This window comes from Battus philenor, unplaced genomic scaffold (assembly GCF_028537555.1).
Source record: "Battus philenor isolate CCGP_79_NKW_IND1 unplaced genomic scaffold, ilBatPhil1.0.hap1 SCAF_17, whole genome shotgun sequence".
Lineage (NCBI taxonomy): Eukaryota > Metazoa > Arthropoda > Insecta > Lepidoptera > Papilionidae > Battus > Battus philenor.
The window spans coordinates 6,981,903-6,997,509 of record NW_027181679.1 but is presented as its reverse complement, the minus strand read 5'-3'; the positions used below and the strand labels follow the sequence as shown (position 1 = coordinate 6,997,509).

At 32.5% G+C, this 15,607-nt stretch overlaps 2 protein-coding genes across 2 annotated transcripts; one reads left to right on the top strand and one right to left on the bottom strand.

Annotated features, from left to right (window-relative positions):
- Nucleotides 1–2,376: 2,376 nt before the first annotated feature.
- On the top strand, nt 2,377–11,602 carry LOC137920106 (CLIP domain-containing serine protease HP8-like). The gene is made up of 7 exons (XM_068763349.1): nt 2,377–2,684; nt 4,750–4,883; nt 5,872–6,043; nt 7,066–7,171; nt 9,166–9,353; nt 9,594–9,695; nt 11,019–11,602. The coding sequence occupies exons 1-7, from the start codon at nt 2,624–2,626 to the stop codon at nt 11,324–11,326; spliced, it is 1,071 nt and encodes a 356-aa protein (XP_068619450.1). The 5' UTR covers nt 2,377–2,623; the 3' UTR covers nt 11,327–11,602.
- A 478-nt stretch (nt 11,603–12,080) lies between these two features.
- LOC137919905 (uncharacterized protein C14orf119) lies at nt 12,081–14,976 on the bottom strand. Its single transcript, XM_068763125.1, has 2 exons — nt 14,759–14,976; nt 12,081–13,484 (listed from the first exon to the last, which is right to left on the bottom strand). Exons 1-2 carry the CDS (start codon nt 14,951–14,953, stop codon nt 13,197–13,199), a joined length of 483 nt encoding a protein of 160 aa, XP_068619226.1. The 5' UTR covers nt 14,954–14,976; the 3' UTR covers nt 12,081–13,196.
- Nucleotides 14,977–15,607: the final 631 nt, after the last annotated feature.

Genomic DNA, 15,607 nt, shown 5'->3' with positions numbered 1-15,607 from the left:
TATATGTTTCAGTTCATACGCCGAATGTCATGTTCTATCTTCATGTCAATTAACAGAGTCCAATCTCTGTATAGAAAAATGTTTGGTGATCGATACAATTGGCAGCTGTTTAAAAGCATTTTATTTTTTTCAATAAGCCTGAAATTAATAGACGATATTGCGAGACATGTATTAGCATGCGACGAATGATTTACATGTGACCCTATTGATTTTGTCGTCTATAATTTGTCTGGCTCTATAATTACAAAAATGTTGCACTGCTCCGAATAAAATCGGTTATATAATCATTTTGTTTCATTATAAACAATTCATAAGGTACGAGGGTATAGCTGAACAGATTCCTGGCCACATAAATTGTTTTTAACTTTTGTTTCAAATAGTAGTTGTGTTTCAAGTAGTAGTTTCTTTACAATTATGTGTAACAAATTCAAAAGTAGACGACCAAGTTATCGTCAACGTTTCAGCCCATAAGCCCTCACTGCAGGGTATAGGCCTCTTCCAAAGATGTATATGAGGGGATATATCGTAACCGTCACGCTTAGCAGCCGAGTTGACGATCACAGTTTGGTATTATGGTACGTTGACAACGCTGCTGCCCATCTTCTGGAAACCTGTTTGTGAGCAGTGGTAATCCTATATAATTAATGTATCCCGGGAATTGAACCCGCTACATACGTTCTCAAGTCACAGTCTTCAACCGTTGGGTTACCAATGCTCGTTAATAGTCTTAAAAAGATCTGCTACTAATAAATTTCCAGCTATGAAAACAAGTCAACGTTTTAATATTTTAACCGTCGTTGTTCGGGCACTTTTGCTTTAAAACAATTGTAGATTACATTACCATTTTTGTTCAATATATTTTGATATATTTAACATAAGTTTATTGCTGTGTAGTTATTATAAATGAAAGCACGTTGTGTATCAAAATGTTGGAGTTTGTAAATTAGCAATTGCTACTTTTGGTTCCAAATGTTTATTCTGTTATATAAGATTTCTTTTAGGAAATACCGATGTTCTAATTTCAAATGATCTTTATTTAAAATAACGGTAATTATGATAACTCTAAACAGCTACCTTTGCCACGGATTAATAGTTATTGACTTAAAAAACTTATACACCAAAAAATTTTATTTTGAGTGTCTTTTGGTGGATAGCCTGCCTTCGACTACTTTATTGTGTACATAATAACTTCAAGTAACGCAACATCACATCTTTATCACTTTAATACGTGATCTACGGCGTCGCTTAAGATATTGACGAGCCGATAGTTCGTAGGTGGGTAGGTTATACCATCAATTGCAATAGTTATATCATATGAAACAGAACTATATAATTCTTTAATAAATTGTGCCGTTAACTTCTAGTATTAATATCCAAATACCGACCATTTTTCAACTAGCGAAATTTAACTGCTATAAATATCAATTCATAGTATACGTCATTAGTATATTGTTAAGAAAGTAAAACAAAATATCTTGCATGCCCCAAGTTTCCGAGAGGTTCGGTCAAGAAAAATTACCTAATCACTATTTAACCAATGATTACGTGATCGCATCTTAGTTATCTCTGTCTATTGAATATAGCTATCTCTTATTTAAAAAATAAAAACATCATGACTCGCGTGAGTGCCGCTGTAAAAATCCGGAGCATTTTCAAAATAATTTACGTACATTTGCAAATTGACGCGAAAAAACTTCATAATGCCCGAATTAAAATATTTTATAAACAGAATTAGTACTTTATACAGAGTGATTGAAAATAGGTGTAAAGGCTTTGAAGCTTTTTGCCGGAAAATGAACAATACATTCACCCCTTTAAAACTTTTATCTGCTAATAATGTGTATATAATCTTTTGAATCAAGTAACGTCAAATTATCGTATCGTCAAACGTCGTGCTTTTACTGAGTTAATGAGACGCCGTTTTGTAGCTAAAGACAGAAAACGCAACAGGTATCAAGTTATTTCGAAAACTCTATTACAGAAAATTAAAATACGTTATAGATATCAATATTTATAATAAATGAAAATGTATGGTAAAACCTACATTTCATCTCAGAGGAAAATTACAATTTATGTATACAAACACATCACAGAATATATAGCATAGACTTTATTAAGTAACCTATATACTGTCGCCGATACATATACATATTTAACTACTCTGAGTAGGCTTGTATGGTGGGAAAATTAAAAAATAAATAAATATGTAAAGGCTGTTTACGGCATCTATACATTGGATGACGCACTGGGAGCGCACATTGGCGTCAAAGTGAGGATCATTCTTGATCTAACAAGAATACCCCGGGATTCATACGACCGCATGTTGAGGAAAAATTACTATAAAACTTGGTCGGGCAGATGACGAATTCGCTCAGTTCTTAGTGAACGAACCAAAGTGGGGATCGTGCGTCGTCTCCGTATAATTGATTTTTTCTTAAATATGTTTACTTCTCGTAGTTCGTTGAAATTATTAAACTGACTTGTTTCCGCTCGTAAGTTGTGACGGGAGTGTTAATCTTTGATAACCTTTTACACAAGAATCTTGTTAATGTGCTATCAGTGAGTCCGAGGTCGTAATATATATAACACTGTTTTAGTTGATTTAAATTCGTGACTTGTTGTAATGGATTCAATATGCAGTGCCTTCATTTTAGGCATTTTATTAACAGTAGTTTCAACCCAAAGTAAGTAGTTAGCTTACAAGCGTCTTACTATATTTTTAACATAAATTTAAGCCAATGTTTTAATGTTTCATAGATTCTATATTACAACAGATCTCTTCTTTTATTTAGTACACTTATACACAGTGTCATTTTGACACGTTTAATTATACTCAAACAACAACTCCTGAAGGTCTAATGTAAATTACTTACATGTTAGTCAATAGTCATAATGTTTTTGTTTATAGACTTACAGCTTTAAGTATTCAGACTGTTTTGAAGCGTTCTACAGTATAATAAAATGTCATTGATCTTTTTTTCTTATAATATAAATTTCGTACAACTTATTTTTACATTAAATCGACTTAAAAATTAAAAAGCAATAGCGGTGATTTTATCATTTCACTCGCGACTGTACCTAATGTACACAGTAACACAAGTCGACCAATGACTCGACGGGACGAGAAGGCAAACCAGTTCTATGGTATTATAAAAGACGCGCACTTGGAACTAATTTGCAGTTGGCGTTTATAATAAACGGTTATTTGCTTTAATTATTGGTGGGCAATTTCCGCTAACTTAAATTTTTTGTTACTTTTTATACATGACAATTCAAATACAATATTATTAATATAACGTATACTCGCTAATGACATTTGTAATTATAAAATTACAGCTTCCTAAATGAATTTATTTAGTAAATATAGTATTATATGTTTTGTGTTATTTATCAAACACATTTAAACACCTGCTTACTTTTTACTTTCTACTTACTTACTACTTACTAACTTTGCAACACTCTTAAACTAGTCGAGAATAACTATGAGGCCATATTATATGGCTAATTCCATCAAACTATAAATAAATATTACTAACTAAATTGAAAAACCCTAATAATTAACTACGGCCCGACAACGTTGCCAACGATGTATTGGACATGACACACTAGATTTGTCATCATCACTTCGGTCGTAAGATGTCCATCGATGGACATAGACCTCCTCAATAGAGGCTACGCTGCGCTTGCTGGTTTGTGGTTTCCACTCTAAAAGCTTTAGACCTCTATAGCCATATGCCGGGGTCGCTGTGTGGCCTGCCCACTTCGACTTCAATCAGCCTGTATATTTTTTGTAATCAACCACACACCGTCGTCAGCGACTTGACGTTTCGCAAAAGAAATTTATGTAAATAGAACAAACATCGCAGAACCATAAATGATGACTCAATACAATCACATTTCTTAAGAAAACTTTGCTTGAAAAAAGGTTGGAAAATAAATTCCTCACCGATATTATCACAACGACAAGTAATAGGTTCTTTTAAAAGCAGCAAGAAAACAAATAAACTGCAATGAGTCATTTGTAGTTTTTAACTGCATTTCAGTTGTAAAATAACAAGAACATTGAAATTTTGAATTTTATTTTATCCGCGAAATCTAAATAAATGATAGGTAATTTGTTGCAGTCTTTTGCCATCTATAACTAATAAGCAAAAATATATATCTTGCTCATATTAGGATTGTTAATTCGAAGGACATCGGTGGAATGACCTCGCTATATCACTAATTGCGATGTTTAAAATAAATAACTATTTTTTTAAAGTTAATATTTAATGATTACTAATGCAGATAAAATATTGAGAATATATTATTTTGAACATTATAATGCTACCCAAACCACTGTACCGCGCCTTAGATGTACCCGCGGCAAAATAAGGGGAAAACTGGCCGTTCCGTTCCATCGCTTACGCCACGGGTATATTATTTTTTCCTCATCCCCCATAACCCCACGGTTATCTAAGGAGCGGTCCTATAGTACTCGAAGTAACATATGCTGATGAATAATATTCTATTTCTGTACAACCTACTACACTGACTGGCATTGACACTAAAATACTAACGAGATACACAGATGGTAAGCTTTCACTTTATAGAAATTAAGCATTCTATAATATAAAAAAAATTATAATACTCGAACAGAAATTTACGAGAAATTGACTACTTCTATTATGTGTAACTATCCACTGACACACGATTCATTTGTACTATTATAACTTATTATCATAACTGATTTTCGTATTAAAATTACAGGTACATGTGGAGGCGGCTCTAAGTGTGTTGTCATAAATGACTGTCCCGGTATTTATAACATGTTTAAAACTCATCCAACGCCGTACTTAACTGAGGTTTTTAAAAATTTGCGTTGCGACTACATCAATAACAAGGTAAATACTAACTAACGTTCTCTTTATGTAATGTTGTTAAGAATAAAGGTTTCTCTGAGACCCCAGTCCTGATTATACTAGATAGAAGCGTTGTTGGAGTTTCTTCTACCACTTTCTCTCCCACCGGTAATGATTTCCGAAATGGTAGTAGTGTTATTGTTCAGTCAACAGCTACGGACCAAGTCAAGGTGCGGTTCTCTCTGGCGTGGCGCCTTTATGTCGGAATTCTTAGCGAGTTTTATCAACGAGTGACCCAAGTCGAGGACCCTTCGTTAAGGGCCTTGTGCCTAGTCACTCCATGGAACGTCAGCCGAAGCTATCTAAGAGCTTCACGGTCTCTTAGTCCGGTGAAATAACAGTATGCAGCTGCCCAAGCCGAGGCTCCTCCGAGAGCCTTCGAGCACCGCTATCTTAACAGAGGTCTCAGGCTAGACGATCACTGCGCCTTGCCGCCTCGAACCCGCGGAATCTGTGAATGCCACTACAGCAGCAGTGAGAGTTATTATATACTCTGACTGATCACACCGTCTGCTTGAATGAGAGAAATAAACGTAAAAGTAAAATATTACGATTAAGTCGTTCGTCGCCATTACTTGTTAATTATTAATATAGTCTTGCTAGACCAGAAGTGTTAAAGTTAAACAGTCAAAACGAGCTTTCACAGAGTACAACTGGAAATGCAACTGTTATTATTATCACAAGAAACTAGCTAATGCTCGCAGGGTGAACATAGTAAACCGGATCAAGTTGATGACCACATGACTGTGCTAGACCATTCGCTACCTTATCAAGAATGTACGTAGACGTGGATACACTACGTGTGTCGAGAGAAACTCAAAAAAAGATATCTTTGCGTCTTTTTTAAAATTACAATAATATTTTTTTATTATAATATCCTTTTTTCAACAAACATTAGTCTGATTTCTAACTTAGTATGAGTATATGTTCAATAAAGTTTCTAAAGTAATAAAAGAAAGTTAATTTTTAGCATTATGTATGCTGCCCGTCACTCTACAAAGATCCCAGTGCGGTGTATCAACCGCAAACCAGCTTGCCAAACACCACCGTATGTGGGATTCAGAGCAATGATAGGATCGTCGGAGGAACCGTTACAGACCTCGATGAACATCCGTGGCTTGCACTTCTGCGTTATGATAAACGTGATTAACCTTTTTTCTCTTTATCTGTATCTTATAAGCTTTTTTCGTATCTTTTACATAAATAAATAATATTAAATATTTAACTTAAACGAGTACTAGAAATAAGGCACTCCTTCCATATAATATTCCCATAAATATATGTCAACCAAGTAATAGGAGCAGGTAGTGTCTAATGCTAGAAATTTAATTGAAATAGACTTCGGATAACAATTTAGCTATTGTAACGATTTTTAAAATTAGAGCCCATTAAAAAAATGTTTTTATGCAGTCTGTTCTTTCCATAACCATCACTATAAAGTTTTCACTTTTTTAAATTCTTTCACTGTCGCGTTATTGTCAGTAATATTTCTGTAAACATGAGAGAAAATTCCTACCGCAGTTGCCAAAAGTGATAGACAATTGCACTTTTCATAAATAAATTATTAGTACATTCAATTTTAATGAACAATGTTAAATTTGAAAAGTAGTACCTTTTTTTCAGTCATTGATTTATTAAAACATTTTCTTCGATTAGCCTCTATCTGGTCTTTCGCCCGATTAAAGCTTGCTGTTGTATTATAAGATATCTTTTGTGGTGATTTGAATATTATAAAATTTAAAATGTTGACATCTAATTCACTATATTTTCTGAAAAGTATATATACAAACTATATATAAACTCACAAAGAAAGACTAATGCACTAATAATACAAACTACCATTTTTGAATAACAAAATGGGAGTAGATATTTTAAAAATTTTACGTTAGTTTGCAAATGTTATGTAGTATTACACGGTATCCTTCTGAATGTACACATAATATTAATACACGAATAAACAATTTTTTTTTACCAAAAATCCGTTATCTCAAGCTGTAGGCAATAAAATCGATCAGAAATTATTAACTTCTTTACCGCTAACGACTAGGTTAGTCAGCTTTGCGTGTATATAATATTCTTGTTCTAACATCAAATACTTACATTCATGAAGTGCTAATGCTTTACAACGACGAATTTAAATAAACAATATTTCATATAATTACAGCAAAAGGTTGGGGTTTCTACTGTGCCGGTGTTTTAATATCATCGAGATATGTTCTCACCGCAGCTCATTGCCTTAAAGGAAATGATTTACCTTCCACGTGGAGACTGTGAGTTTTCTTTATTTATTTTATTACAAATGCTTTTTTAATTTCACTTTAAGTATTAAAACTTATGTAAAAGGTTTAATAATTTCTTTCAAATTTTAACTGTCTAACACAACATAATTGATAATAAAAGAAACGATGCGTTTTTATTTATAACTTATTACATAAAAACATTTGTTGTTACAAAATAGGTAAAATATAGGCAATAAAGAATTTTAATTTTAAATTATAAAACTATATACATATATCGTATATGTGAAATAATCCCAGAAAACGAATCCTCTCTATCTTGTTAATCTGATTTTTGGCTGAGTCAGATGTAGTGCTATTTTATTTTGGGGGTCGAAGATTAATTTCATCATCATAAATTTAGTCGTCCACTCCTGGACATAGGCTTCTCATGTGATTGTCTGTGTCGATTACTCATGGAACAGATTGGAAGCGACCTGCTTCCTTAACCTTAACAAGGTCGTCTGTTCATCTCATGGGTAACTCCAAAACATTAAAGACCCAGCGGCCACCATTTCTACGCGTTACGTGAGACTTGCCTAGTGTCTCAAAAATTTGTCAATTTTCTAGGCTACGTCGATCATTTTCGTTTGTCTACGGATATCCCTATTCTTCATTTCATCTCGTAAGCAAATTCCGAGCATAACCATCACTATGGCTCATTAAGCAACTTTGAACTTGTCAAAGAAGCGCAAAGTGAGACACGATACTTCAACGCCGTAGGTAATACTGGTAATACACATTGGTGGTGGACCTCCGTATTAGTTAGTTAGAGGAAGAGCGCTGAAGACGTTCGTCCGATGTCTTTACAGTAAATGAACTCGCGAACTCCCTTAGAAACTTATACTCGAAGTAACATAATCTCACCGGTTTGAGAAACTGCTAAACTTTTAGATCTCTTAGGTGGACGCTCCATGTAGTGTTTAGTCACTAAGCCTCTCTAAAGAGGACCTTGGTTACTGCTATCATTCGAATTGACTGTTTCCCGTATGTTCTTCTACTTGCTACAAAATATGACTATATTCTTAGTTTTTTTTTATTTCACAAGTATTACTTGTTACGTACTCTCAATTAAATTGTTATAGTAAAGATTAAAAATCCGAAATTGTAAAATAAAGTTTACTGAACCCAAAAAAAAGCCTATTACAGGAGTAAAACTTTAAAAGCCGTATGCGAAGTACCTTATCTAATAAAAAAACGTATTCTTTAAGAAATAACCGCCAAAATATGCTGGAGAATAGTCAATGAAGGATTTTTAAGTGAAAAAAAAGCTTGAGAATGAATTGCTAAATACCATTATAAGGATTCTCCTAAAACGCCAAACTGGGCACTTCGGGAATTTTTCTCGTAACGTAAATAGATGGTTAATGTAAATGACCCTGTGTGATTAGTAAAATTAATAAATTATCACAGTAACGAGGCACATGATCATTATTTACGGTTTCCAGTTCCAAATAATATAAAGGATTTTTTTGCGTAATTTCAGTGTCTTCAGAACAAACTTAAAAACCGCGAAATTGACTTGAAATAAAGTACATTACAAGTAGAGTTATCGTTCAAGATAGAAAGACATAGAAGTTATAAAAATTGATACAAGGATTAATTATTTGTCGTTTAGAAAGAGCTCATTCTTTAAGGATGTTTTTTTTTAATAAATTACACTCGATAAGAAAAGAAAACTTGAAAACATTTGGAATATAGCAGGCCATTGGGGAAGAAAGGTTCTTGATCTTGATTTGTTTTTGATTATTCTTGACGCGGCGTGGTTAGGCTCCCTATTAGGTTGATTGGCGACATAGTCAAGGTCGCGAAAAGTCGCTGGATGTGGGCAGCAAAAGACCGATCGTCACGGCGATTTTTGGGGCAGGCCTATACCTTGTAGTACGCGTTTAACGGCTGATCTGATGATTGTGATGATGATGTACCGATGCTTGTTCCTATACTTATTGAGCTGATGTAGATAAAAAAAACTAGTAATTTTGTTATAGAACTCAAGTCCGGCTTGGCGAGTGGAATATTTCCAGTCCAAGAGACTGCTTCCAGGAAGACTGCAGTCCGACCGCCAAGGATATCAGCGTTGCGGAACTAATACCCCACGAGAAATATGACCCGTCTAATGTACATCAACAAAATGATATAGCGTTGTTAAGGCTCTCCCAGGACGTCGATTTTACTGGTAATGAAGTTTTACGGTTCTCAAAGGTATTAAACGCCGAAAACTAAAGTTTAATCATACGAAAAATATTTTTTGCGACTACGTTCAATTTGCCATCTTTCTAAATAATTAAATAAAACTTGATATGTTATTCGTGGCTTCTAACAAAAAAAACAATCAAGAAAAAAATTAGACAATTTTGGACCACGATTTAAAAAAAAAACGAACATTTTACACTGACGCTTTTTTCGGTTATTACAGATTTTATAAAACCAATTTGTCTCCCAACAACACCAGAACAAAGGATGAATTTATTTACTGGTTATGATATGGAAGTTGCTGGCTGGGGTAAAACAGAAAATAGTAAGTTATGATTATTACTATATCACAGGGGTGGCAAAACTACGGCTCGCGAGCCACATGTGGCTCTTTAAACGATTTGTTTTTTGGCTCTGATGGATTGTCAAATTATTTCAATATTTAAATTTATAATACCTATATCAGTTTCTGGCAAATCGAAACAAATTACTGGTCTTAATAAGCACTATTATTATTCCACCATAAAATCAGCGAAATCCAAATACCGTTCATAATTAATAACCCGCATCGTATGTATTATTAGGAGTGTGGTTATATACGTGTGCCATTATGTCTAACTTCAATACAAATGTTTTGTACTTTTGTAATTTCAACTAATATAACTTTTATGAAAAAAAAAATATTTTGCGTAATTGCGGCTCGAAATAAATTTCAAAAAATGGCTCGCACTATCAAGGAGCTTGGTCACCCCTACTATATTATGTGTTAATAATCTCAGAATAATATATAAATTTGGTTATTTGTATACTGAATATATAACCAAAGCCGAAAAAGTTTGTGTAGGGTTCATTAGAATAGGGCATTTTTTTTCTTTGTATAAAAATAACTTCCACTGTTAGACATAGGCACCCCCCTCAAATTAATTGAAATAAATTAAAATAGCTTCTGAACAAAAAATATAATTGTTGTTCAGTCTGACTGGAACCGCTGTATACCAGATCATACTGTGTATTTTTAATGCAAGAAAATGCCGGATGCGGACTAAAAGTAACGGTATATTAAGTGTTAGATAAGTAATAATGCCAATACCAATGTATATCAGAGATAGAATTTTGTATTAAAAAATCTTGCTGTATATCTACGTTTACATAGTGACGTTTTTAACACAGTACAGCTCAAATCAGTGCATTCATAATGCTGTTTCGCGGCCAGTGAAGACTCCTACCATACCCATACTTAAATAAAGTCAGACTTTTGTAGCAGGTCTTTTACATTGCAGCATAAAAAAATTTGTACCGATAAATAGTACCGGTTAAAATCGGCCTGCCTTCAGTTTCTTAGGACGATCTTAACAAGGTCGTCCTAGTCAACGGATGTGATACTCTTACCGGTCTGTCATCTCAACTTTAATATCCCAGCAGCCGCTAGTTCTGCGCCCTGTAGCCTACCCATTGCCTATTCATGCCAATCCCCTGAGCTATGTCCGGCTATTTACGTTCGTCTACGGAACTCCTCATTCGTGATTTGATACTTCCACCTTCTAGGCGGATGTCCTCGAAATTTGAAAAAACTCGTAAATTTTGTATATAAAAAACCTACAACCTTTGCTATTTGGTATTTAAATAATTTTATTTTTTATTATTCAAGCAACGATGTCGCAAATCAAGTTGAAGGTACGAGTTCCCGTTGTAGACAGAGCCACCTGCGACAGAGTTTATATGAAAGCCGGCCGAACAATAAGCGATAAACAGCTGTGTGCCGGAGGTGAAGAGGGCAAAGACTCATGCCGGGGCGACTCCGGTGGCCCACTGATGGGCCAATTGCAAACAGCTCAAAATTGGTTTGTATTCGGTGTAGTTTCCTATGGCCCTTCGCCTTGTGGAACCTCTAACTGGCCAGGAGTATACACCCGGGTGGGGTCTTACGTCGACTGGATATTAGCAAATATGAAGTAGCCTATGACAATAATTTGAAGAAGCACAGATTAAAAAACTTTGCTTGAAGAGCATGTAATTCTTGTTAACTTGAATTGACTGATTTTGTTACGCAATTGATATATTCTGGACTGAAGCATTTTGAAAAGAATGAATTTTAATAATGAACACAGACACAGTCAAGGACAAATTGAAAGAATAAAAACTCAATATCATCACAGTGACGCATAAAAAAACATTAATTTGTGCCATGAAAATAATAAATGCTAAATAAAACACTATTATTTTTTATTTTTACTATTTGTTTCATTTATTTTATAAACCCTACTATGTCAAATCAGATAATTATCTTGAAATAATCGTTGCATGGAGTTTTACACGCTTTAAAGATGGAGTAAGTATCAAACTTACTAGCACTCAATAGCTGGTGATTACTATAATATAGATCTTATGGAGACGGGGAATGCTTATTTATGCAAAGATTGATGTCAAATTCAAGCAAAGGTTGAAATTTAAATTCATACAAATATGGTGATTTTTTATTCCAAAAGGCGATTAAAAATAGATGATTTACACCTTAGACGCTTTTTGCTGTCAAATGAGCTATACATTCACCAGTTAAAGCTTTTGCACCTATAAACAAACACGTGTTTATATAGTAAAAATCGAGAATAACATTATTTAGTACAGTCGCAAGTAGAGTTTAAATTATAGTTTAGAATAAAAAACGAACATAAATTTGTTATATTTGTTTATTATAATAAGAATTGATTCAGATCTATTGTTTTCATCAAAGTTACAATATTTTATTTATCGTAATTATACAAAATAATTTGTACGTGAATTCTGAAATCATCTTATATTCATAATACAGCATTGGCACATTTTTAGAACCTTTAATACGATACATACGTCTCTTAATAACTTAAGAACAAAATTATAAAATACAAGCAACCAGACCGTGAGAACCATTCTTTGTTACGTTTTTAGAGAAACACATCGACATAAAAATAAACAGTGATCAATAAAATATTAATACATAATAAATTTAAATCGACTCATTCATGATTTTGTTATAAAATTTTTATCATAATACAGATTATCAAAAACTATTTTTTAAAAAAAAATACTGACTGATTATATTATAACATTGACTTATAAATATTATATTTCCAGTTAATATTATTAGGAGAAATTCGATAACTATTTATTACTAAGTATAAACAAAGTAAAAATTCTAATTTTTGATTACTTTAATTATTTATTATAAAATATCAAACTTCCCAGGACAATAGGAAAAATATCTCTAGAGGAATGATTTATGGAATGTTATTGTGCTTCTAAGGAACATTCTTTACAATTCAAATGAAATCAGATCTATAACATCTAATTATCAGAATATCTAACCTACTCATTTAATAAAAAAAATATTTTTCAATATAAAATATGTAAGTAAAACAACAATGCACATAAAACTTCTACTTTCAGGTACATACTCTAATTAAAATTAATTACATATACAAGTGTTAAGAGAAGTGTAAAAGATGTTCCATGCAATACCTTAACCATTGGCTTTAGAATTCTATATTATAGTTTGGTTATCTATTAATTAATTGAAATAAATGATTAAAAAAAGAAATTGACAAAAATACGTGTTTTTGTGCCCAACATACTATAAAAAATGATAGAAAATTACTAAAAAAGAAAGTTTTTTACACAATATTTAAATTATTCTGCACTTGTATAAGATACAGATTATACACATGTACAATACAATTTGAAATCAGTCAAAAAGAAAATAAATTGGATAAAATAATAACTACCTACATTTTAATACATAATAAATAGTAATACTTAATTTTTGTGGAAAATATGTTATAATGATGAACACTTATGAAGCAGCAGTTATTTCAATAGATATGTTATCTTGAGTGGGTGGCAACTCCTTTTCATCATCATGTTCAATTTTTTCATCATTATTTTCCTTTGTTTCTTGGTCAACTACAAAATAGTCTTTATCATTGATTACTGTTTCATCATCTCCATTTATTTGGGTTCCCTTCACAATTTCTTCCTGAAGTTTGCCACTAAACTCTGGATCTAAATCAGATATTTTTTTCGCCAATCTCTCCCTTTCTTCCTCAGACCATGTTGGATACCACTCATTGAACAATTTTATCTGAAAAATTAAAATAAAATGCTTTTATCATTTTACAAATAAAAATAAAATACATTTATTATCATACAAATAAAATAATTTAAAAATCTTTCAATTGATGTAAAATAAAAGTATTAATATATTGTTTTCATTAAAAAGAATAACTGTTAAACAAACAATAAGTCTATTGTGTTGGCTAAAGAATGACTCAAGAATGAATTTTATTTTATTTATTATAAAGGCTGTCACAATAAACCATTATGTTATAATTAACAATATAATGTAATGGTCAACTATTTTACAAATTTTCAAGGTATTAATTTCTATTATGTGTAAGAATAAATCACCAAGTAATTCTACATATTATAAATTTATTAGAAAATTGGATAAAATTATTTAATTTTCTGAGCACCATCATTTCAGCCATAAGACATCTACTGCTGGACATAGGCATGTCCCATAAATTCCCAAATGGACTCGTTGAACATAGTGTACTTCCTGCATCTTCCAATGTCCTTAAAAAGGTTGATGCTTTAACAAAGACATCACATCTTGCTTATATTACCAATATATAATGAATGTAGATTCAACAAGTTACTCTCAACCTGTACATAGACAGATATGTTTATCCATAGCACTTACACAATCCAATCTCAGGGACAAGTACTTTAAGTAATTAGCTAACCCCGCAACATACTCCTACTGTATCTAAATTCAATTAAAACTAATTCAATAACCAATGCGTCTTGAAGGAACTGAGAGTAAATCTCTGAAATGTAATAATCACAGATGCATCAATGCTCAACATTAACAATAGGGCTTTCTATTGCTGATGACTATTTGCCTTCAAAAAGTTCTTGAGAACTTTGGCAACATTGTATGCAGAGGGGGGGAACCTCTAGGGCCTTTTATTTACAGGTAAAACACTATGGGAGAGAAGTCCAAAGTGCTGAACAGATCAGATCATATAGAAATACTTAACTAGATGATAGTAAATGATAATTGTAAAGACATATTCCTACTTATTCCAAATTCACTAGATCTTCAATAGTATATCTCACAATTCACATAAAAACAAAATATAGGAGTGAAGTAGAAGAAACAGATAAATGAATTTACTTTTACATGTAAAAATATCTTAGATATGCTTTATACCTCTAAAAGTATATATCTTATTCAACCATGTAGTAAAAAGTCTAAGAGTTTAAACAAATTAAAATTATAAGCAAGTTTCACTTTTTAAAATAATGCACTAAAAGAGAAATATCCATAAAATTTAAATTGTAATTACTTACACGGCATTGAAATAAACTAACAGGTTTATCTTGGCAAGTGAGAGTTGAAAGTGTCAGTGCAAGTTGGTCTGGTTTATTGCTTTGTGCTGCTGCCAAAATGGGGAGGAAGTCTTCTCTTTGTATCTCACTAAATTCTTGAAACCATTGCAGAATGTATTGAAGCTGAGCCTGAGAAGTCAACCCTGAGCCAGACATGATGCGCACAAATGGACGCTGCTTACCTGCAAATTAATTATATTGCTATAATTAGTACAAGAAAAAGAAAAGTTTTTTAGCTTGCTGTTGTTTACAGATGTGAAACATTACTTTCAATTTAATAAAATAAATAAATTAAAACTAACTTTCTGTAGACACAGATAAACATATAGCAGACCCTATTAATAAAGTCATTGCAAATTTTATTAGATAAATCTGCGACACACGACACCACAACGAAATCTACTGATAGACTAATGTGAGATCTAGGTGGACGTTTCTCGATGCAATACAACTTTCCATTACCGCCCATTGACTATGGCGCAAGGTTAAATAACAGACATAATTTCACCTGTATACGTTATATCACGCGCGGAGCTTCACTTTCTACTCATTAAAATATACATTTTGGTAATAGTTACAAGTCAAAATGCTAATTTATGTATAACGTCTTATCACTGTGACACATACTAAAGTGTACACAAACAAGTTTCCCTTAATAGTCTTCAAGAAATAAGACAGCAATTGCCAATTTATTATACACGGGCAAATTCAGATAAACAAGTTACATTCTTTTTAAAATACTATGATGTGTAAGTTAAGAACCAACCTCGCAAATATTGTTATAAAATATAAACACTAACAAAAATTTTG

What these genes read in the sequence shown, in the direction of transcription:
- LOC137920106 (XM_068763349.1), top strand. Translation starts at nt 2,624, where the DNA reads ATGGATTCAATATGCAGTGCCTTCATTTTAGGCATTTTATTAACAGTA. An exon ending in ACTTCTGCGTTATGATAAAC is followed by an intron (nt 6,044 to 7,065) that starts GTGATTAACCTT and finishes ATATAATTACAG; the next exon opens with CAAAAGGTTGGGGTTTCTAC. An exon ending in TTACCTTCCACGTGGAGACT is followed by an intron (nt 7,172 to 9,165) that starts GTGAGTTTTCTT and finishes ATTTTGTTATAG; the next exon opens with AACTCAAGTCCGGCTTGGCG.
- LOC137919905 (XM_068763125.1), bottom strand. Translation starts at nt 14,953, where the DNA reads ATGTCTGGCTCAGGGTTGACTTCTCAGGCTCAGCTTCAATACATTCTG. An exon ending in TTAGTTTATTTCAATGCCGT is followed by an intron (nt 13,485 to 14,758) that starts GTAAGTAATTAC and finishes TTAATTTTTCAG; the next exon opens with ATAAAATTGTTCAATGAGTG.